The sequence below is a fragment of the Zophobas morio genome, unplaced genomic scaffold, assembly GCF_036711695.1.
Source record: "Zophobas morio isolate AGI-343-1 ecotype UQ-CSIRO unplaced genomic scaffold, CSIRO_AGI_Zmor_V1 ptg000027l, whole genome shotgun sequence".
Taxonomy (NCBI): domain Eukaryota; kingdom Metazoa; phylum Arthropoda; class Insecta; order Coleoptera; family Tenebrionidae; genus Zophobas; species Zophobas morio.
In genome coordinates this window covers 1,655,967-1,677,606 of record NW_026972132.1, presented here as the reverse complement: position 1 = coordinate 1,677,606, position 21,640 = coordinate 1,655,967, and the positions used below count along the sequence as shown (strand labels likewise).

Below are 21,640 nucleotides of genomic sequence, written 5' to 3'. Positions count from 1 at the left end.
CGGATGCGGTCCTGATAAAAAACCTCTCTTTTATCAATCACACTGAGTGTTAAAAACAACACCTATCAACAATAATAATAATTTACTTTTAGTTTTTAATAAAGCCATATTTTTTTTAAATATAACTTACACTTGTCATAGTGTCTGTAATCATGTGTGGGACATTCTGTACATTTGCTCTAATTTTTCTGACACTGAAAAATGTCTGTAAAATAAAACCAAAATTGGCGCCTTTTTTATCGTCGCTGAGGTTGTTTAAGCTCTCAACAAAGCAATCAGTAACCCCAAACCCGTCCATCCACCCCAATTTTCCCTCCCTTATTCGCCTCCCTCTGTAATTTTCAAATCCCGCGCCTCTCGTCTCCGATCCGAGGTGGCTCTGGCTGTCAAACTCGCCAACGAACGCCCTCGGCCGCCATCTTTGTGCGTTGTTTATCGCGAGTTTCTTGCACTTTCAGCCCTCAGAGCACCTCAAAGTCCTCCAGCGATGTCAAACAGCCGAAACGACTGCAGGATCTACGTCGGGAACCTTCCGCCGGACATCCGCACCAAGGACATCCAGGACCTCTTCTACAAATTCGGTAAAGTGACTTTCGTCGACCTGAAGAACAGGCGGGGGCCTCCGTTCGCCTTCGTGGAGTTCGAGGACCCGAGGTGGGTGTCTTTGATTACGAGTCGTGCTGTCGACGCTAGTATTTGACCGAAATTGTCTCGTTGTGTGGTCAGGGATGCGGACGACGCCGTCCACGCCAGGGACGGCTACGACTACGACGGCTACCGCCTGCGAGTGGAGTTCCCGAGGGGCGGCGGCCACGGCAGCTTCAGGGGCGGCAGAGGCGGCGGCGACAGGGGCCGGAGCTCGAGGGGGCCGCCGGCGCGGCGGTCGCAGTTCAGGGTGCTTGTTACAGGTAAGAGGGGGTGCGAAAATCGAGAGGCTCCAAGTGTGGAGTTGCTTGAAAGTGGCCTTGAAACGTGGACGGTTTCACTGATAAGGAGCTTATCTGGGTTGCATTTGTTTTCGGAGGATATCTGCTGGCCTCGGATGTTCGGAGTGGTTTTATCTGTCTTTCATCAGAGTTGATTGGGATCAGTTGTGGATTGGGTATTTTTAACTGGAGAAGTACTTAAAAATAGCACAAAGTGGAAAGTAGGTTCAAAGGTTGCAAAAGTTGATAGAGTGGTTGTAAATATGGCACCAAAAATTAAAATTCAATTTTTTGAACTAGGTGAATAAATAAAATGTTGATTTCTTTAATAAATCATAGATTTTGATTCGTCTAATATCCACGTGGACACTGATTTGTTCCGTTTCTTCCAAAATTCAAATATCATAACAATTCTGACATGACATTGAAATTAAAAGTTTCCACCATTACTAAGCAGTGGCAAATTTATAATATTTTAACATTTCGTAGGTTACTAGATATTTCAGGAAAAATTTTGCGATTTTTTTTTAAATAAATATAACAATTGATTCGTACAATGTAACACTAATGACAACGATATTGTACTATGTAAAAATCAAAGTATCGAAAAAATAATAAAAAACAATCAAAGACAGCCATAGAATGACTGTCTTTGACCGTGTTTTTTATTGCCCTCTTGCTATGTTATCAAAACGGGAACGACATTGGATTTCCATTTATATTTTTTGTAATTATTGATTTTTCTACTTCTTGAACGTAATCTAAGGAAGTGTTGTAGTCGAGTCCATTGCACGACTGGCTACTTTTATGTTTTTCGACGTTTCGTGACCCTTAGAGTGCGAAAAAATAGGCCCCCGTTTCCGTTCGTCTGTCCGAATTTTTATTAGACAGATAATTTCCGAAACTACTGGACCGATTGTTGTCGAATAATCATGATAGATCGTTAATCAAAATTTTGGCGATTAATTCCGCTCTAAAATATGCAAAATTTTATGACTCTGTAATTGTGGTTTATCAATTCAGTCATGGATTTTAGAATTACTAATACAGGCTGACTGAAAAAGTTAATAAATGAGGCAGTTTATTGTATTGATTAAATTAAAGAACGACTCGCTCCATTTTTTCGAAAATTTGTGTTATGTGTGATCGTAAAAAAATTAAAATTCGTAATATCAAATAAAATCAAATCAAATTTTTTGAAAATTCTGAATTTATTTATTTACCTTCGAACAATTTTTATTTTCATTTTTTTCGATTTTACAATTTTGCAGTTTTTCCATTTTTTAATTGGAAAAGTTGATAAATCGAAAAACTGCAAAAACAAAAAAGTGAAAAATTTAAAAATACCAAATCGAAGAAACAAAAAATCGAAACATTGCAAAACTAAAAATCGGACAATTTAACAACTGAAAAAAATAATGAATCGAAAAATTGAAAAGTATCAAACAATGATAGAATCGTCAAAATTATAAAGTCGAAACACACTGAAAAATCAAAAATTGAAAAATTAAATATCCAGCATTTAAAAAATTTAAAATCCAATAATGATAATTAAAACATGGTATACTTTTAAAATAATCAAATTGAAAAAGCGAAAAATTTTATATATTACATATTTAAAATGAAAACTAGAAAAATTGCAAATCAAATTTGAAGAAACGAAAAATTGAAAAATCGAGAAACTGAAAAATCTAAAATAAAAAAACTGAAAATTAGGAAATCAAAACATCGAAAAATTGTAAAAATAAAGAAAATAAAAACCGAAACCAAAACTTGCAAATCGAAAATTTGAAAAAACAAAAAATTAAAGAATCTAAAAATTGAAAACCCGGGAAACTTTAAATCGAAAAATTGCAAAATATAAAAATTGAAAAATTCTACACTTTAAAGAAAGAATTAGAAAAACAATACAGAAAAACCGGAAAATTCAAAAATTAAGAGAATTAAAAACACACGAAAAATTGAGGAAACGAAAAACTGAAAAATATAAAAATTAAAAAAATTGAAAACTCGCGAAATTGAAAATCGAAAGATTCAAAGTTTGAAAATCGGAAAACTAAAAAATTTATCGATGAAAACTCGAAGAGATCGTATCATAGCATCGAAGGAACAAAAAAATGAAAAATTGAAAAATTGCGTCGAAAAACTGAATAAACGAAACATTAAAAAAAAAAACAAAAAATTATAACATCGAAAATTTGTAAAAATAAAGAAAATTAGAAATCGAAACCAAAAATTACGGATCGAAGATTTGAAGAAATAAAAAATCAAAGAATTGAAAAACTGAAAATTTTAAACTTGTAAACTCGAAAAATTACAAATCGACAAATTGAAAAATTTAACATTTTAAAGGAGAAAAATTATAAAAGGAGAACATAGAAAAACCGAAAAATTGAAAAAATGAAGAAAATAAAAACTCAAACAAAAAACTCAAAAATATAACATGACATAACATAACATCCAAATCCAAAAATAACAAGCGAAACATCTGAAGAAACGAAACATTGGAAAAAAACAAAAAATGTTGAAATCGAAATTTTGTACAAATAAAAAAAAATAAAAATCGAAGAACTTTAACCAAAAAAATGAAAAATTGATAAGCCCAAATCGAAAAATTGAAAACCGAAAAATTCTAAATCGAAAAATTTTACATTTAAAAATTTGTAAAAAAAATCGAAACCAAAAGTTACAGACCGAAAAATCAAAAAATTGAAAAACAAAATTTTAAATTTGAACACTTGAAAAATTCCAAATCGAAAAACTTAAACCAAAAAAATGAAAAATTGATAAGCCCAAATCGAAAAATTTCACATTAAAAAGGAGAAAAATTAGAAAATCAAAACATAAAAAAAGCGAATAATTGAAAAAATGAAGAAAATAAAAAACTGAAACGAAAAATTGCAAATCGAAAAATTAAGGAAACGAAAAACTGAAAAATGTAAAACTCAAAAAATTAAAAACACGTGAAATTGAAAATCCAAAAATAACAAGCGAAACATCCGAAGAAACGAAACATTAAAAAAAAAATTATCGAAAATTTGTAAAAATAAAAAAAAATAAAAAATTGAAAAACGAAATTTTAAATTTGAAAACTCGAAAAATTACAAATCGAAAAACTTAAACCAAAAAATGAAAAATTGATAAGCCTAAATCGAAAAATTGAAAACCGAAAAATTCCAATTCGAAAAATTTTACTTTAAATGGAGAAAAATTAGAAAATCAGAAAATAGAAAATGCGAAAAATTGAAAAAATTAAGAAAATAAAAAACTGAAGCGAAAAATTGAAAATCGAAAAATTAAGGAAACGAAAAACTGAAAAATGTAAAACTTAAAGAATTGAAAATCCAAAAATAACAAGCGAAACATCCGAAGAAACGAAACATTGAAAAAAAATAATAAAAAATCGAAACCAATAGTTACAGACCGAAGATTTGAAGAAATAAAAATCAAAAAATTGAAACACAAAATTTTAAATTTGAAAACTCGAAAAATTACAAATCGAAAAATTCCGATTCGAAAAATTTTACATTAAAAAGGAGAAAAGTTAGAAAATAAGAACATAGAAAAATTGAAAAAATGAAGAAAATAAAAAACTGAAGCGAAAAATTGCAAATCGAAAAATTAAGGAAACGAAAAACTGAAAAATATAAAACTCAAAGAATTGAAAATCCAAAAATAACAAGCGAAATATCCGAAGAAACGAAACAAAAAATTATATAATCCAAAATTTGTAAAAAAAAATTGAAAAACGGAAAATTTTAAATTAAAATTTGAAAAATTGAAGATACAAAATATGTAAATGGAAAATTGATAAGCCCAAGTCGAAAAATTCCAATTCGAAAAATTTTACATTAAAAAGGAGAAAAAATAGAAAATCAAAACATAGAAAAAGCGAAAAATTGAAAAAATGAAAATAATATACTGAAAAGAAAAATTGCAAATCGAAAAATTGAGGAAACGAAAAACTGAAAAATATAAAAATAAAAAAATTGAAAATCGAAAAATAACAAGCGAAACATTGAAAAGAAAAACCAAAAAAGTGAAAAATTTTACATATTAAATTAGAAAAATTATTTAAATCAGAACATAGAAAAACCGAAAAATTGGAAAAATTAAGAAAATAAAAAACTGAAATTAAAAATTGCAAATCGAAAAATTGAGGAAACGAAAAACTGAAAAATTTAGCAATGAAAACTCGAGGAGATGAAAAATTGAGTCAAAAAACTGCAGAAACGAAACATTGAAAAAAAAACAAAAAATTATAAAATCGGAAATTTGTAAAAATAAAGAAAATAAAAAACCGAAACCAAAAATTACAGATTGAAAATTTGAAGAAATAAAAAATCAAAGAATCAAAAGTGGTAAAATTATAAAATCGAAAAATTGGCAAAATGAAGAAAATAGAAAACCAAAGCTTGCAAATCGAAAATTTGAAGAAACAAAATTAAAGAATCTAAAAATTGAAAGCTCAAGAAACTTTAAACAGAAAACTTGCAAAACGTAAAAATTGAAGATTCAAAAAAAATTAAAAAAATGTACATTTAAAGGAGAAAAATTAGAAAATCAGAACATAGAAAAAGCGAAAAATTGAAAAAATGAAGAAAATGAAAAACTGAAACGAAAAATTGCAAACCGAAAAATTGAGGAAACGAATAACTGAAAAATATAAAAATCAAAAAATCGAAAACTCTTGAAATTGAAAATCCAAAAATAAAAAGCGAAACATCCAAAGTTGGAAAATCGGAAAATTGAAAAATTTAACGATGAAAACTCGAGGAGATGCATATCTTAGGATTGAAGAAACAAGAAAATTAAAAATTGGAAAATTGCGTCGAAAAACTGAAACGAGAAGCATTAAAAAAAACGAAAAATTATAAAATACAAAATTTGTAAAAATAAAGAAGATAAAAAATCGAAACCAAAAATTACAAATCGAAAATTTGAAGAAATACAAAATTAAAGAATTCCAAAATTGAAAAAATGGAATACAAAAAAACTGAAATATTCAAAAGTCGTAAAATTATAAGATCGCGGCTAGAAAAATCGAAAATTTGAAGATACAAAATAAATGAAAAATTGATAATCCCAAATCGGAAAATTGAAAACCGAAAAATTGAAAAATTTCACATTTAAAAGGAGAACAACCGAAAACTTTTGAAAAATGAATAAAATAAACTGAAACGAAAAATTGAGGAAACGAAAAACTGAAAAATATAAAAATCCAAAATTTGAAAACTCGTGAAATTGAAAATCCAAAAACAACAAGTGAAACATCCAAAGTTGGAAAATCAGAAAAATGAAAAACTTAACGATGAAAACTCAAGGAGATGCATATCGTAGTATTGAAGAAACAAAAATAAGAAAAATTGCGTCGAAAAACTGAAGAAACGAAACAGAAAAAGAAACAAAATTATAAAATTGATAATTTGTAAAAATAAAGAAAATAAAAAACCAAAACCAAAAATTAAGAGATCGAAAATTTGAAGAAATAAAAAATCAAAAAAATTGAAAAACTTAAAATTTCAAAATTTCAAACTTGAAAACTCGAAAAATTACAAATCGAAAAACTTAAACCAAAAAAATGAAAAATTAAACATACAAAATAAATGAAAAATTGAAAAATCCAAAAATTGAAAAAATGAGAATCGAGAAATTAAGGAAGCGAAAAACTCAAAAATATAAAAATCAAAAAATCGAAAACTCGTGAAATTGAAAATCCAAAAATAACAAGCGAAACATGCAAAGTTGGAAAATCGGAAAACTGAAAAATTGCGCCGACAAACTGAAGAAACGAGAGATTGAAAAAAAAACAAAAAATTATAAAAATCGAAAATTTTAAACGTGAAAACTCGAAAAACTTATACTAAAAAAATGAAAAACTGAAAATCGAAAAATCGAGGAAGCAAAAACTGAAAAATTTAACAATGAAAAGGAAATGCATCTCGTAGGATTGAAGAAACAAAAAAACTGAAGAAGCGAGACATTGAAAAAATCGAAACCAATTTAGCAGCATTTTGAGATGACGTAATACTTTAAATAATAACATAATATTAAAAAAAATGTCATAAAATTTATTTTTCTAACTTAATTTTTTTAGGATAAAAAAAATAAATCAGAGTTGACCGTGATTTCAGGACTTCAGTTGGCACTCTTTTACGGGAAACACCTCCTTAAAGTAGCATTTTAATCACACGAGTTTGTGAATATTTGTTAATTAAATATATCCAAGAATATATTATCAACGGTTTATTTTTCGCCCACAGAACTCGCCACAGATAAACATTAGATACCAGAAGTAAAAAGAAAATTTTATCTAATCGCTAACCACATGTTTGTATTTTTAGTAACATAACGAAATCCATAAATCAACACTCGTAATAATTTATTATAATTATGTAGGTATTTTTTGTTTTTTTTTTATGCACGACTTCCGCATTAATTTATTATTTCACATGACAAATTAACCACAACATTGTAAAAAATTTACATAATTCATAGTTTTTATTCAAGGCGTAAATTGTTGATAAAGAAATTCCACAGAAGAATTAAACAATAAATTTCATTTACTGCAAGTAACGATCACTTTAAAGGTGAAATTAACATAAGAAAACTGGTTTCAACTCGTTTTATGTTTGTTTGTTGCAACGTATTAATAATGTTCAACAAAATTTATTATCGTTCATATTAATTATGTCGACGGCATTTACTTGATTTATGGACGCCATTTTGTCGCAATGTGCTACCTAACCTCAAATTTGAAATTATTTTCCAGGTTTACCGCCTTCAGGATCCTGGCAGGACTTGAAAGACCACATGCGCGAAGCAGGGGACGTTTGTTTCGCGGACGCCTTCAAGGACGGGTCCGGAGTGGTAGAATTCTTGCGCTACGAGGACATGAAGTACGCCATCAAGAAACTGGACGATTCGAGATTTAGGTCTCACGAGGTGAGTTCGAATTTTGTGAGGTTCGTTTTTCAACCGGAAAGGGTCGCCAGGGCGAAGTTTCCTACATAAGGGTGAAGGAAGACCGCGGAGGCAGCGACAGACGCTCGGGTGGAAGGTCCCGAAGCCGCTCATACTCACCACGCCGACGAGGTTCTCCCACCTACAGTCCAGTCAAGAGAAGTTACTCAAGAAGCCGTTCACGTTCCTAATTCGTTTTAACCTCCTCTACGGACTGGCCTTTTTGTATAATGTACGTATCAAAAAACAACAAAAAAAAGTATGCGGGGCTTTGATTTCGATTTGATTTGAAACCACACAAGCAAATATCACGAGAAAAAAATCGGTTGGTTACCTTGGAATTATTTTCATTTTGTAAATGTGAATGTGGTGTAGTTTTCTCTTGTCTTGTAAGTGACATTCCTCGAGAATCGGTTTTTTTTCTCTTCCACTGATGTAATTTTTTTTATATATATATATTAAATTTTTAATGATCGATACAAAACGTAGGTTAGAGTACGATAAGGCACTAATATGTATTGTTTCTTTTTCTGTTACCGTACAATTTGCTGAGTCAATCAGCGTTGGACTGGTTTTTGGAAAAAATAAAGTCGCTAGTAAAATATAGACAATAAAATGTTATCTTTGACACACCTGGATGCAAGAGGAGTGGATGAATGTTGTTAGGAGGGAGTCTCAAAGATCGTGGAGGAGGATTTTAATAACTTTTAAACACACTATGCATTGCATTTTTCGGAGTGTTAAGAGGACACCAAACCCCCTTCACACAATTAAAGGCTCGGTAAATAGTTATTCAATTCTTTAACATTCAAACACTTATTTGCAACTTCAAAAAAAAGAGAGAAATTAACACGTTTCTTTGGATTTCTGATCGAGAATCAGTGTTTAAACGAGATGTTTTGCAATGCGATAGGTCTCACAAACACGGATTTTGATCTCCACTTCACCGGGGAGGAAGGACAAACTCCTAGGATTAGGATTTTTTAAATTGATAAAAGTAGTAATTTCGTGGGATTTTAATACTTTTCCTAGGATTTTGGCGATGAAGTGGATTTATACTGTTTGATCATGAGGATTAGGATATAGGATTACTAGGATTAGGATGAGTGTGCCGGAAGGACCTCATGGATTTATTCCCAGGTATTTGAGACTTCTTTTTGTTTTTATTTTTCTTTTTAATCAATTGTTTTATAATTTGCTTGACAAAGTGTGGCTTTTTGTTGTTTTCACAGTGCATGTTTATTTAAATAAAAGAATATGAAGAATCCAGTATTTTATTCATTATCATACAACCTGACGATATCCAATGGCTTTGCTGGAAGATTCGTAACGGGACACTTTTGGTTCTCCCTCAAGTACCTCAGGATGCACGGAAAGCAGAAGACGTAGCCGGAAACGGGAAGCACTGTGGGTATTTTCCAAAATTGCAAACAAACGGGACACTTATTTTGGTAATTACGGGCCTTCCCGTCCAGCTGAAATTACTCATTACACCCCTGTCTAAACTCACACAATCAAGTTACCATTGGAGCTTTGACAGTTGGTAGAGCTGTCATACTAAAATTACTCTGCTGCGCACTCCAAGCCTCCACGAACTGCAAGAAAAAGGCGCCGACTTCGAACGTAGTCGTGATCGCATTTTTCAAAATATTCAGCTGCCACAAGTCCCGAAACTGCCCCTTGAGCAAAGTCGACCAGAAACCGACCTCCTCGGGAGGCGGCTCCCCGTAAGTCAACTTAACATTTATAAACTTGAACAGGGGCAACTGCGCCTCAGACTCCCCCGCCATGTACTTAATGTAGTTGTAGACGGTGAGGAGCCCCCACGTCACTTCGAAACTCGAGTGAGAAAAAATCAGCAATTTCTTGAAGCGACCCTCGAAATTCTGGTGACAATTACAAAATCCCTAGTGACTAAAGGTTGGTAACACTTACATTGCGCAAACACCCGTCGGCTTGCTCCAGACGGTACAGCGCCACTTTTTCGTCCAATTTTCGCTTGAAATAGGGCAACAAGACGCTAAAAAGCAGCGAAATGCGTCTGTGGTGCTCCGACAAGGTTGCGTTATTGTCAAGGACGCGCTTGAGGCCGTAGAAATTTTCCGAAAACGTCGCATCTGCAAAGTCGCGTTATCACAAATCAAAACTGAGCGAAACTCACCATAGTTGCGCAAATATCCGTACTGCAGTCCGAAGTTCAAAATCAGGAACACCTCGTCGTAGTGCTTGCCCAACCAATTAAACTTCCGAGGGGCGTTCGTAGCTAAAAACTACACCACGTGATTCGGCGACACACTTAAACAATCTTACCAAAGCGACTTTCTGCAGCGCCGGGTGCAGCGTGTCGTTGAGCGACTTGGAGGCGATCACCTCGAAAATCGAGGGTTTGTTTTGGGTCGTGAAGGTGAAATTGGCCGCGTTTTCCGCCATTATTCGAACGTCACGTTGGCAGCACTGTTTGAGGTTAGGTTAGTCGGACTCGCGGTTTCGCATTTTTTGTTTTTTGTTTTCGATAAACGGACTTAGGGCTTCCGCTTGCGTTCGTTTTTGGTCACTTTGTTGTCGTTATCGTGCACGTGGGGCGATTACGGTGAACCGTGACATCGATGTTTTCCGCATTGTTGCCAACTGCCGGTGTCAGATGTCAGTAGGTTATGTCAAATTCGAACGTGTCCATATGTTTACGTAAATAAGAAACGAGATTTAAAATGGAGTGATTAGTACAAATTTAGGCTGTGACAATTGAAAATGTATGGAGTAGTTTTAGCGACGGTACTTATTAACGCGGTTGTGTGTGATGATTTGCTCGCGGTGGTTGTGGTAAGTGGGGGGGCACCCTGGGGGGTGGTTTTGAGGTTTTGGGTAGATTTACAGGCATGGAGACAGGACCCCCATTCAGCCGTACCCCACGGACCCGTACAGGAACGCGTCGTATTGGCCAGTGGGCTTCGGACAGCTGACAAATGTAAGTTACACACTTGTAAGTATGGTAATTAAGACAGGGTTTATTGAGGTGTAGCTGTAACGATAATAACATTGATAAGGTTTTATCAGTGAGGAAAATTATGCGTTCGTTTCGGTAATAAAACTATTTAATTAATTTTTTTTCATTAACTGTGAGAAAAACGCACGATTTTCGCTTGTCATTTTGATTAGTCTCTTGAATGGACAATGGGGGTTTTGTGTGGTAAACAAAGAGAAAAAGTTTCTAAAAATATAGTGGGAATGTTGCTTAATAATAATAGAAATACGTCGTATTTCGTACTGTTTGTGCAATTGTATAAACAAAAACTTGGCTGATTATGCATTAGTAACAATCTAATTATGATAAAATTCAAATATTCGCCATTTCCATAAAAAAAAGTTTACGTTAAAACGTTAAAAATATCACTTAGAATAATAAAAAATTGACAACAGTTGGAGATAACGTGGAAGTGGAAATCCCAACATGCTTATATAACTATGTTCTCTGATATAACCTACGATAGCCACGTCCGGAAGTTCGTTTTTTTCCTCATTTTCCTTTTCGTTCTATGTTGCGTATTTTACATAAAACCGTCTTTGTTGTCAGAAACGCAAACATTTAATTATTTTTGCAATAAAGATAATTGACGTGCGTCGGCGATAATTTCAGAAAATCGAATTAATCAGAGTTGGCGGTGTCTGTCAAGCTTCAGGTGGTACTACTGGTTTATTTAATCAGTAGGTACCATAAATTGCTTAATTCATTTTTTCAGGCAATCTGTGTAAGCAAAACTAAATAATATTAATGCACTGATAAATAAATAAATAAATAAATAACTGCAGACGCATACAAAATATCGATTTATAAACAAATAAATTTTGATTAGCGGTTTATCGTGTCTACGGTTAAGTTGTAAACTGTTGTTTTAACAGTCTTAATTTTTTTCCAAAAATTTAAAATGTGCAAAATATTTAGTAATGTAATATGTTTCTATTCGGTAACTTATTTATTAATCCGGCCTTATTTTTAACATGACGCATGTTATGTGCTACAGGGGCATGGGAAGTTCTTTAGATGAGTTTCTTTCTTTTTTAAATTGAAAGCCCTGGGAGTCCTCGGTTTTTTTATTTTTGGAAGAATCTTGAGGACTTTTGTGCTTTCTTTTTGAAAGAGAAATATCGGGAACCCCTTCTTCTTTTTTTTAATAAAACCTCAGAGGACCCCTGGTGTTTCATTTTTTAAATTGTTTGAAAGAGTTTGGAAGAATCTCGGGGACACCTTTTGTTTAATTTTAAAAGAGTTTGAAAGAATCTGGGGTCCCCTTCTGTTTTCTCTTCAACAGAGTTTAAAAGAATCTCGGGGACCCCTTGTGTTTTATTTTTAAAAGAATTTAAAAGAATCTCGGGGTCTCCTTCTGTTTTATCTTTAAAAAAATTTGAAATAATCTCGGGTCCTCTCCAGTTTTATCTTTAAAAGAGTTTGAAAGAATCTAAAAGATCGTGGACTTTCAGTGTTTGAAAATGGTTGAAAAATTTCGGGGGAATCCTGTTTTTTTTTAAGTTTGAAAAAATTTCGGCATCACTTTCTATATATTTTTTTTAAAGAGTTTGAAAGAATCTTGTGGTCCCCTTCGGTTTATCTTTAAAGAGTTTGAAGGACTCTTCGGGGCAGATTTTGTTTAATTTAAAAAGAGTTTGAAAGAATCTAAAGGATCTTTGACGTTCAGTTTTTGAAAATGTTTGAAGAATCTCTGGGAATCCTGGGTTTAATTTTTTAAAAAGTTTGACAGAATCTCGGCATCACTTTCTATTTTCTTTTTAAAAGAGTTTAAAAATACCTTGGAGACATGTTCTATTTAATTTAAAAAGAGTTTAAAAGAATCTCGGGGTCCCCTTCTGTTTTATCTTTAAAAGAGTTTGAAAGAATCTCGGGGATACTTTCTGTTTAATTTAAAAAGAGTTTGAAAGAATTTCGGGATCCCCTTTTGTTTTATCTTTAAAAGAGTTTGAAAGAATTTAAAGGATCTTTGTCGTTCAGTTTTTGAAAATGTTGAAAGAATCTCGGGGTCCCCTTCTGTTTTATCTCTAAAAGAGTTTGAAAGAATCTCGGGGACACTTTCTATTTAATTTAAAAAGAGTTTGAAAGAACCTAAAGGATCCTTGTTCAATTTTTGAAAATGTTTGAAAGAATCTCGGAGGGATCCTGGGTTTCCTTTTTTAAAGAATTTGAAAGAATCCCGAGGTCCCTTCCTGTCTATTTTATTTTCAAGAGATTGAAAGAACCTCAAAGTCCAATTCTGTTTTATTTTTGAGAGAGTTTGAAAGAATCACGGGGTCCCCTTCTGTTTTATCTCTAAAAGAGTTTGAAAGAATCTCGGGGACATTTTTTATTTAATTTAAAAAGAGTTTGAAAGAACCTAAAAGATCCTTGTTGTTCAATTTTTGAAAATGTTTGAAAGAATCTCGGAGGGATCCTGGGTTTCCTTTTTTAAATAATTTGAAAGAATCCCGAGGTCCCTTCCTGTCTATTTTATTTTCAAGAGTTTGAAAGAACCTCAAAGTCCAATTCTGTTTTATTTTTGAAAGAGTTTGAAAGAATCACGGGGTCCCCTTCTGTTTTATCTCTAAAAGAGTTTGAAAGAATCTCGGGGACACTTTCTATTTAATTTAAAAAGAGTTTGAAAGAACCTAAAGGATCCTTGTCGTTCAATTTTTGGAAATGTTTGAAAGAATCTCGGAGGGATCCTGGGTTTCATTTTTTAAAGAATTTGAAAGAATCCCGAGGTACCTTCCTGTCTATTTTATTTTCAAGAGTTTGAAAGAACCTCAAAGTCCAATTCTGTTTTATTTTTGAAAGAGTTTGAAAGAATCACGGGGTCCACTTCTGTTTTATCTCTAAAAGAGTTTGAAAGAATCTCGGGGACACTTTCTATTTAATTTAAAAAGAGTTTGAAAGAACCTAAAAGATCCTTGTCGTTCAATTTTTGAAAATGTTTGAAAGAATCTCGGAGGGATCCTGGGTTTCCTTTTTTAAAGAATTTGAAGGAATCCCGAGGTCCCTTCCTGTCTATTTTATTTTCAAGAGTTTGAAAGAACCTCAAAGTCCAATTCTGTTTTATTTTTGAAAGAGTTTGAAAGAATCACGGGGTCCACTTCTGTTTTATCTCTAAAAGAGTTTGAAAGAATCTCGGGGACACTTTCTATTTAATTTAAAAAGAGTTTGAAAGAACCTAAAAGATCCTTGTCGTTCAATTTTTGAAAATGTTTGAAAGAATCTCGGAGGGATCCTGGGTTTCCTTTTTTAAAGAATTTGAAGGAATCCCGAGGTCCCTTCCTGTCTATTTTATTTTCAAGAGTTTGAAAGAACCTCAAAGTCCAATTCTGTTTTATTTTTGAAAGAGTTTGAAAGAATCACGGGGTCCCCTTCTGTTTTATCTCTAAAAGAGTTTGAAAGAATCTAAAAGATTGTTGACTTTGAACGTTTGAAAATGTTTGAAAAATCTCGGGAGGATCGTGGATTTTATATATTTTTTTAAGTTTGAAAAAATTTCGGCATCGCTTTCTATTTTCTTTTTGAAATTTGAAAGAATTTCGGGGTCACCTTTTGTTTAATTTAAAAAGAGTTTGAAGGAATCTCGGGGACACTTTCTGTTTAATTTATAAAGAGTTTGAAAGAATTTCGGGATTGCCTTCTGTTTGATCTTTAAAAGAGTTTGAGAGAATCTAAAGGATCCTTGTCGTTCAATTTTTGAAAATGTTGAAAGAATCTCGGAGGGATCCTGGGTTTCATTTTTTAAAGAATTTGAAAGAATCCCGAGATCCCTGTCTATTTTATTTTCAAGAGTTTGAAAGAATCTAAAAGATCGTTGACTTTCAATGCCTGAAAATGTTTGAAAAATCTCGAGAGAATCCTGTTTTATTTTTTTTTTAAGTTTGAAAAAATTTCGGCATCACTTTCTATTTTCTTTTTGAAAGAGTTTGAAAGAATCTTGGGGATACCTTTTGTTTAATTTAAAGATAGTTTGTAGGAATCTTGGGGCAGATTTTGTTTAATTTAAAAAGAGTTTGAAAGAATCTAAAGGATCTTTGACGTTCCGTTTTTGAAAATGTTTGAAGAATCTCGGGGAATCCTGGGTTTCATTTTTTAAAAAGTTTGACGGAATCTCGGCATCACTTTCTATTTTCTTTTTGAAAGAGTTTAAAAATATCTTGGAGACATGTTCTGTTTAATTTAAAAAGAGTTTGAAAGAATTTCGGGGTCCCCTCTAGTTTTATCTTTAAAAAAGTTTGAAAGAATGTAAAAGATCGTTAACGTTCAATGTTTGAAAAATCTCGGGCAAATCCTGGGTTTTATTTTTTTTTTTAGTTTGAAAAAATTTCAGCATCACTTTCTATTTTCTTTTTGAAAAAGTTTGAAAGAATCTCGGGGACACGTGTTTAATTTAGAAAGAGTGTGAAAGAATCTTGTGGTCCCCTCCGGTTTTATCTTTAAAAGAGTTTGAAAGAATCTAAAGGATCTTTGACGTTCAGTTTTTGAAAATGTGTGGAAGAATCTCGGGATCACTTCTATTTTCTTTTTGAAAGAGTTTGAAAATACCTCGGAGGCATCTTCTGTTTTATTTAAAAAGAGTTTGAATGAATCCCGGAGTCCCTTTCTGTTTTATCTTTAAAAGAGGTTAAAAGAATCTCGGGATCCCATCCGATTTTATTTTTGAAAGAGTTTGAAAGAATCTCGGAGACACCTGTCTAATTTAGAAAGAGTGTGAAAGAATCTTGGGGTCCTCTTCTGTTTTATCTTTAAAAGAGTTTGAAACAATCTGGAGGTTCCCTTGGTTTATTTTTGAAGCAGTTTGAAAGAATCTCGGGGACCCCTGAGGTTTCATTTTTGGAAGTGTTTGGAAGAATCGCGAGGTCCCTAAATATTTTGTTTTTATAATATTTTGAAAGAACCTTGGAAACCCCTTTTATTTTATTTTTAAAATAATCTCGGGATCTCCTTCTATTTTATCTCTAAGAGTTTGAAAGAACCTGGGGTACCCCTGAAGTTTGATTTTTGAAAATGTTTAAAAGAATCTCGAGGGACTCCTGGGTTTCGTCTTTTAAAGAATTTGAGAGCTCTTTTTCAATTTGAAAGAATCTTAGGGTCTCCCTCCTGTTTTATTTTTAAAGAGTTCGAAATAATCTCTGGAACTCCTTTTGTTGTATTTTTGAAAGAGTGAAAGAATCTAGGGGACCCCTTTTTGAAAATGTTTGAAGGAATGTTGTTGAAGTCTTCCTTTGAATTTTGGAAAAACCCTTTTTATTTTATTTTTAAAATAATCTCGGGATCTTCTATTTTATCTCTAAAGGAGTTTGAAAGAATCTCGGGGAACTCCCGGGTTTCGTTTTTTAAAGAGTTTGGGAACTCTTTTTCTATTTTATTCTTAAAAGAGTTTGAAAGACTCTTAGGGTATTTTGGTCTCCTTCTTTTTTATTTTTGAAAGAGTTTGAAAGAATCTCGAGAACCCATTCGATTTTGTTTCAAGGAGTTTGAAGGAATCTTGAAAACCCTTTTGGTTTTATTTTTTTTTTAGAATCTCGAGGTACCTGCTGTTGCATTTTAAAAGTTTCTAATTCTAATTTATTTCTAAAAGAGTTTGAAAGAATCTCGGAGTCCCTTTTGTTTTATTTTTGGAAGAGTTTGAACGAATGTTCGGAATTCTTTCTGTTTAATCTTTGAAAGAGTATGAAAGAATCTTGGAGGTCCCTAGCTCCTTTTTTTAAGAGTATGATAGAATCTGGGGTACCTCTTCTGTTTTATTTTTCAAAATCTTTGAAAGATTCTCAGAGAAATTTTTGATTTCATTGTTTAAAGAGTTTGAAAGAATTTCGGGGTCCTCTTCTGTTTTATCCTTAAAAGAGTTTGAAAAAATCTCGGCGATCTTTTCTATTTTACTTTTAAAAGAATTTAAAAGAATCGCGGGGCCCCCTTCTATTTTATTTTTGAAAAGGTTTAAAAGAATCTCGGAGGACCCCTGTTGTTTCATTTTTTAAAGAATTTGAAAGAATGTTGGGAATCCTCCCTTTAATTTTTGAACCAGTTTGAAAGAATCTTGGCGGTCCCCAGTTCTTTTTTTTTTAAGAATCTTGGGATCCACTTCTTTATTATCTTTAAAAGAGTTTGAAAGAATCTCGGGGATCCCTTCTGTTTAATTTTTGAAAAGGGTTAAAAGAATCTCGGAGGACCCCTTCTGTTTTATTTTTAATAGAATTTACAAGAATCTTGGGGACCTTTCCTGTTTTATTTTTTAAAGTGTTTAAAGTAATCTTGGGGATCCCTTCTATTTAATTTTTGAAAAGGTTTAAAAGAATCTCGGAGGACCCCTGTTGTTTCATTTTTTAAAGAGTTTGAAAGAATCACGGGTCCCCATGTTTTATTCTTAAAAGAGTTTGAAAGAATGTTGGAAATCCTCTCTCTTTAATCTTTGAAAGAGTTTGAAGGAATCTTGGAGGTCCCTAATTCTTTTTTTTTTTAAGAATATGAATCTGGGGGACCTGATCTGTTTTATTTTTGAAAATGTTTGAGAAAATGTCGGGGAAACCCTGGGTTTCATTGTTTAAAGAGTTTGAAAGAATTTCGGGGACACCTGTTTAATTTTAAAAAAGTGCGAAAGAATCGTGGGATCTCCTTCTTTTTTGTCTTTAAAAGAGTTTGAAGGAATCTCGGGGACTCCTTCTATTTTATTTTTGAAAAAGTTTAAAAGAATCTCGAAGGACCCCTTTTGTTTTATTTTTAATAGAATTTGAAATAATTTCGGGGACCCCTTCTATTTTATTTTTAATAGAATTTAAAAGAATCTCGGGGACCCCTTCTATTTTAGTTTTGAAAAGGTTTAAAAGAATCTCGGGGACTTTTTCTGTTTTATTTTTTAAAGTGTTTAAAGTAATCTTGGGGACCCCTTCGGTATAATTTTAAAAAGAATTTGAAAGAATCTCGGTGGACTCCTTTTGTTTTATTTTTAATAGAATTTCGGGGACTCCTGTTTAATTTTAAAAGAGTGCGAAAGAATCGTGGGATCCCCTTCTTTTTTTTGTCTTTAAAAGAGTTTGAAAGAATCTCGGAGACTCCTTCTATTTTATTTTTGAAAAAGTTTAAAAGAATCTCGAAGGACCCCTTTTGTTTTATTTTTAATAGAATTTAAAAGAATCTCGGGGACTTTTTCTGTTTTATTTTTTAAAGTGTTTAAAGTAATCTTGGGGACCCCTTCTGTATAATTTTAAAAAGAATTTTAAAGAATCTAGGGGCCCCTTTTATTTAATTTTTGAAAAGGTTTAAAAGAATCTCGGTGTACCCCTTTTCTTTTATTTTTAATAGAATTTAAAAGAATTTTGGGGACTCCTTCTATTTTGTTTTTGAAAAAAAGGTTTAAAAGAATCTCGGAAGACCTCTTCTGTCTTATTTTTAACACAATTTAAAAGAATCTCGGGGACGTCTTCTATTTTGTTTTTGAAAAGGTGTAAAGAATCTCGGGGTCTCCTTGTTTTATTTTTAAAAGAGTTTGAAAGAATCTTGGAGGTCGCTAGTTCTTTTTTTCAAGATTATGAAAGAATCTCTGGCATCTTTTCTGTTTCATTTTTGAAAGTCTTTAAAGAATAGGGAACCCCTTCTTTTTTATTTTTAATAGAATTTAAAAGAGTCTCAGGGACCCCTAATGTTTAATTTTTTAAAGAGTTTGAAGAATCTCGGGTTCCCTTGTTTTATTTTTAAAAGAGTTTAAAGGAATGTTGGGAATCCTCTCTCTTTAATCTTTGAAAGATTTTGAAAGAATCTTGGAGGTTCCTAGTTCTTTTTTTTAATATGATAGAATCTGGGGGACCCCTTCGATCTTATTTTTGAAAGTGTTTGAAAGAATCTCAGGGAAATCCTGGGTTTCTTTGTTTAAATTGTTTGAAAGAATTTCGGGGTCCCCTTCTGTTTTATCTTTAAAAGGGTTTGAAAGAGTCTCGGAGGACCCCTTCTGTTTTATTTTTAATGGAATTTAAAAGAATTTCGGAGGACCCCGGTTGTTCCATTTTTTTAAAGAGTTTGAAAGAATCTCGGAAGACCCCTGTTGATTAATTTTTTAAGGAGTTCCTTCTGTTTTTTTTTTGAAAGAGTTTGAAAGAATTTAAAGGATCTTTGACGTTCAATTTTTGAAAATATTTGAAGGAATGTCCTGGGTTTCATTTTTTAAAGAATTTAAAACAATCTCGAGGTCCCTTTCTATTTTATTTTTGAAAGGGTTTAAAACAATTTTGGAGACCACCCGTGTTTTGTTTACGAGTCAATTTGAGACCCTGGGGAAATCTTAAAACAGTTGCAAGATTTCAGAGGTGGGATTTTATTTCTGCCGATACGATACGAAGCGATAAATGACAAGGACGAAAATATCAATTTCAGATGCGAAAGAAAAGGAGGACCACATTTTATCGGTACCGATATTTTATCGTTATAGAAACAAAATCCCACTCCAGAGCAATTGTTTGCACTATTCTAAATTAAATTGTACAATGGTCTATAATTTTGATTTTCATTCGAAGAATCTAGACGTCGAAAGCAAGAAATAAGGTCGGACTAATAAACCACAAGCACTTTGCATAATTTTGAGATGACGTCATCAAATGTTGATGGACATGATTAAAATAAAATAAAATCGTCAATGCACGACAGACGGAAATGGCGGACCTACTTTTCCACACTCTAAGAATAAAAAACTTACAATTTGTTCACCCGCAGTTGGGCAAAATGCAGCACTACCTCTTGGGTAAATGGCTCCGCGACCGCTACGCCTCCTTCCTCTCGCCCCACTACTCCGAGAAGGACTTCTACCTCCGCTCGACCGACGCCGACCGCACCCTCATGTCGGCCGAAGCCAACCTCGCCGGCCTCTACCCGCCCCACGCCGACCAAATCTGGGACCCAGCGATCCCCTGGCAACCCATCCCCATCCACACCATGCCCGAACTCGAGGACAACCTCCTCTCCATGAAGAAAAACTGCCCCAAATACAACCTCCTCATCACCCAGCTGTTCAAAACCCCGTACTTCGTCAACATCAGCCACAAGAACCATGACTTGTACGCCTACTTGACGAAGAACTCGGGTACTCTGATCGCGTCTCTGGAGAGTTTAGAGTACCTCTACAACACGATGTTCATCGAAACGTTATACAATTTGACGTTGCCTGATTGGGCACGGGTGGTTTACCCCAGCAAGCTCAAACCGTGGGCGGATCTGAGCTTTGCCACGCCTTGCTGGACGCAGGATCTGGCGCGGCTGAAAACCGGGCCTTTATTCCACGAGATAGTGGAACATTTCACCAACGCCACGAAAAACGTGACGGGGTTTCTCAAGTTTCGGGCGTACTCGGCACACGATATCACCATAGCGAATGTGCTGAACACCATGGGGGCGTTCCAGGTGCACGGGCCGCCGTACGCGAGCACTATCATGCTGGAGCTGCGGCGGGGGGCGGGGGAGTACGTCAACATTTTTTACAAGAATTCGAGCATAGTTCAAAATATTACGGCGAAAGGTTGTGATTTTAACTGCAAGTTTGACGATTTTGTCAGCTTGTTGAGGCCGATTGTGATCAGCAGGGACGAGTGGAATTTGGAGTGTCAGCTCGAGTGGTACTACTACTACCACCTTGACGACTTGCAGTACGTGATATACGCAAGTGCGGGTTTGAGCTTCGTTGTTTTTACTTTGAGTATTTGGATGGTGTGGAGGTGCTGTAAGAGGATGCCGAAAGGGGGCGTCACGGCGTACACACAGCTGCCTAGTGACGAAGTCGCTTGATCGCTCAGGTTATTTTAGTTGTTAAGGGGCCAAAGTTTTGCTTTGAATTATCCAAAAGTTGTGATTCGAGAAATGGCGACTGATTCTAGCTTTATTTGTTGTGTTGGGGTGAAGTCCCTTTTCGTTTGTGATTTCATTTGTAAAGGCCAAATATACTTAAAAGGACTTCCGTATTTATAGGCGCTGATGTTGGATGTCCTTATGTATTACGCATTATTAGTATTTGAATAAAGTATTTAAGCGGCAAGGTGTGTTTTTGTTTATTAATTTTCGTCAGTACGGGGGCAGAATATTGTGCACACGCATAATAAACTAGATCAGTGGTAACTTGTGCAATAAGAGTCATCTGATCGAGCGATGACTTAAAGGTAAAGAATGAATCATCCATGTGGACTGTTGACTGATTTGATTGGTAGACAGTGAATTCCGTCCATATTTGGCAAGGAATGTGTTTCGAACGAAAATGCTGAATTTTTTCTCGTGGTTGGGTCTCGACCATTGGGACAAGCCACCAGCGTCACGTCATTTCGACCGCCCCTGACTTCTATTCTAGGCCTGCATCCTTTGTGCCAGCTCGACAAGGAACCGCACACTCCGCTTCCACCACGTGTTATTGTGTTATTCCATTTAAATGTCTAATTTCTGTAACTCTGGTATCAATTACAACCGAACAAGTATTAAAGTTTCAAAAAGAACAATAAACAACATTTGAAATCTTATCTCTAATCAACATTATTTACTTAAAAAAAACTAGCAAAGATTTATAAAAACAAAATTACATTAGTTTAATGTTTGCCACACTTTATCAACGGTTCAAACAAGGAATTTACGTGAAGTTAAATTATGCCACACTTTATCAACGATTCAAACAAAGAATTTACCTGAAGTTAAATTATGCCATTATCCAAGTGATTGGTTACTTAAAACAATTAACTTTGAGGGGTTATATCGTGGATTGTCCTCAGCT

The 21,640-nt window shown here is 33.6% G+C and overlaps 3 protein-coding genes across 5 annotated transcripts; 2 read left to right on the top strand and 1 right to left on the bottom strand.

The window, feature by feature from the left end:
• The first annotated feature begins 380 nt into the window (after window positions 1-380).
• Window positions 381-9,154, top strand: Sf2 (Splicing factor 2). The gene is made up of 4 exons (XM_064066226.1): window positions 381-654; window positions 727-908; window positions 7,699-7,871; window positions 7,922-9,154. The coding sequence occupies exons 1-4, from the start codon at window positions 488-490 to the stop codon at window positions 8,078-8,080; spliced, it is 681 nt and encodes a 226-aa protein (XP_063922296.1). The 5' UTR covers window positions 381-487; the 3' UTR covers window positions 8,081-9,154.
• Window positions 9,150-10,517, bottom strand: LOC135136805 (peroxisome assembly protein 12). Its single transcript, XM_064066225.1, has 5 exons — window positions 10,200-10,517; window positions 10,051-10,159; window positions 9,825-10,006; window positions 9,413-9,775; window positions 9,150-9,364 (listed from the first exon to the last, which is right to left on the bottom strand). Exons 1-5 carry the CDS (start codon window positions 10,317-10,319, stop codon window positions 9,164-9,166), a joined length of 975 nt encoding a protein of 324 aa, XP_063922295.1. The 5' UTR covers window positions 10,320-10,517; the 3' UTR covers window positions 9,150-9,163.
• Window positions 9,721-20,920, top strand: LOC135136804 (prostatic acid phosphatase-like). Of its 3 annotated transcripts, none has more exons than XM_064066224.1 (3): window positions 9,721-9,809; window positions 10,756-10,854; window positions 19,609-20,920. In XM_064066224.1, exon 3 carries the CDS (start codon window positions 19,618-19,620, stop codon window positions 20,671-20,673), a length of 1,056 nt encoding a protein of 351 aa, XP_063922294.1. In that variant the 5' UTR covers window positions 9,721-9,809; window positions 10,756-10,854; window positions 19,609-19,617; the 3' UTR covers window positions 20,674-20,920. The 3 variants fall into 3 exon arrangements, with proteins under 3 accessions (XP_063922294.1, XP_063922292.1, XP_063922293.1); XM_064066222.1 differs by lacking the exon at window positions 9,721-9,809 and adding an exon at window positions 10,534-10,709 and having other exon boundaries at window positions 10,756-10,869; XM_064066223.1 differs by lacking the exon at window positions 9,721-9,809 and adding an exon at window positions 10,536-10,709.
• The last annotated feature ends 720 nt before the right edge of the window (window positions 20,921-21,640 follow it).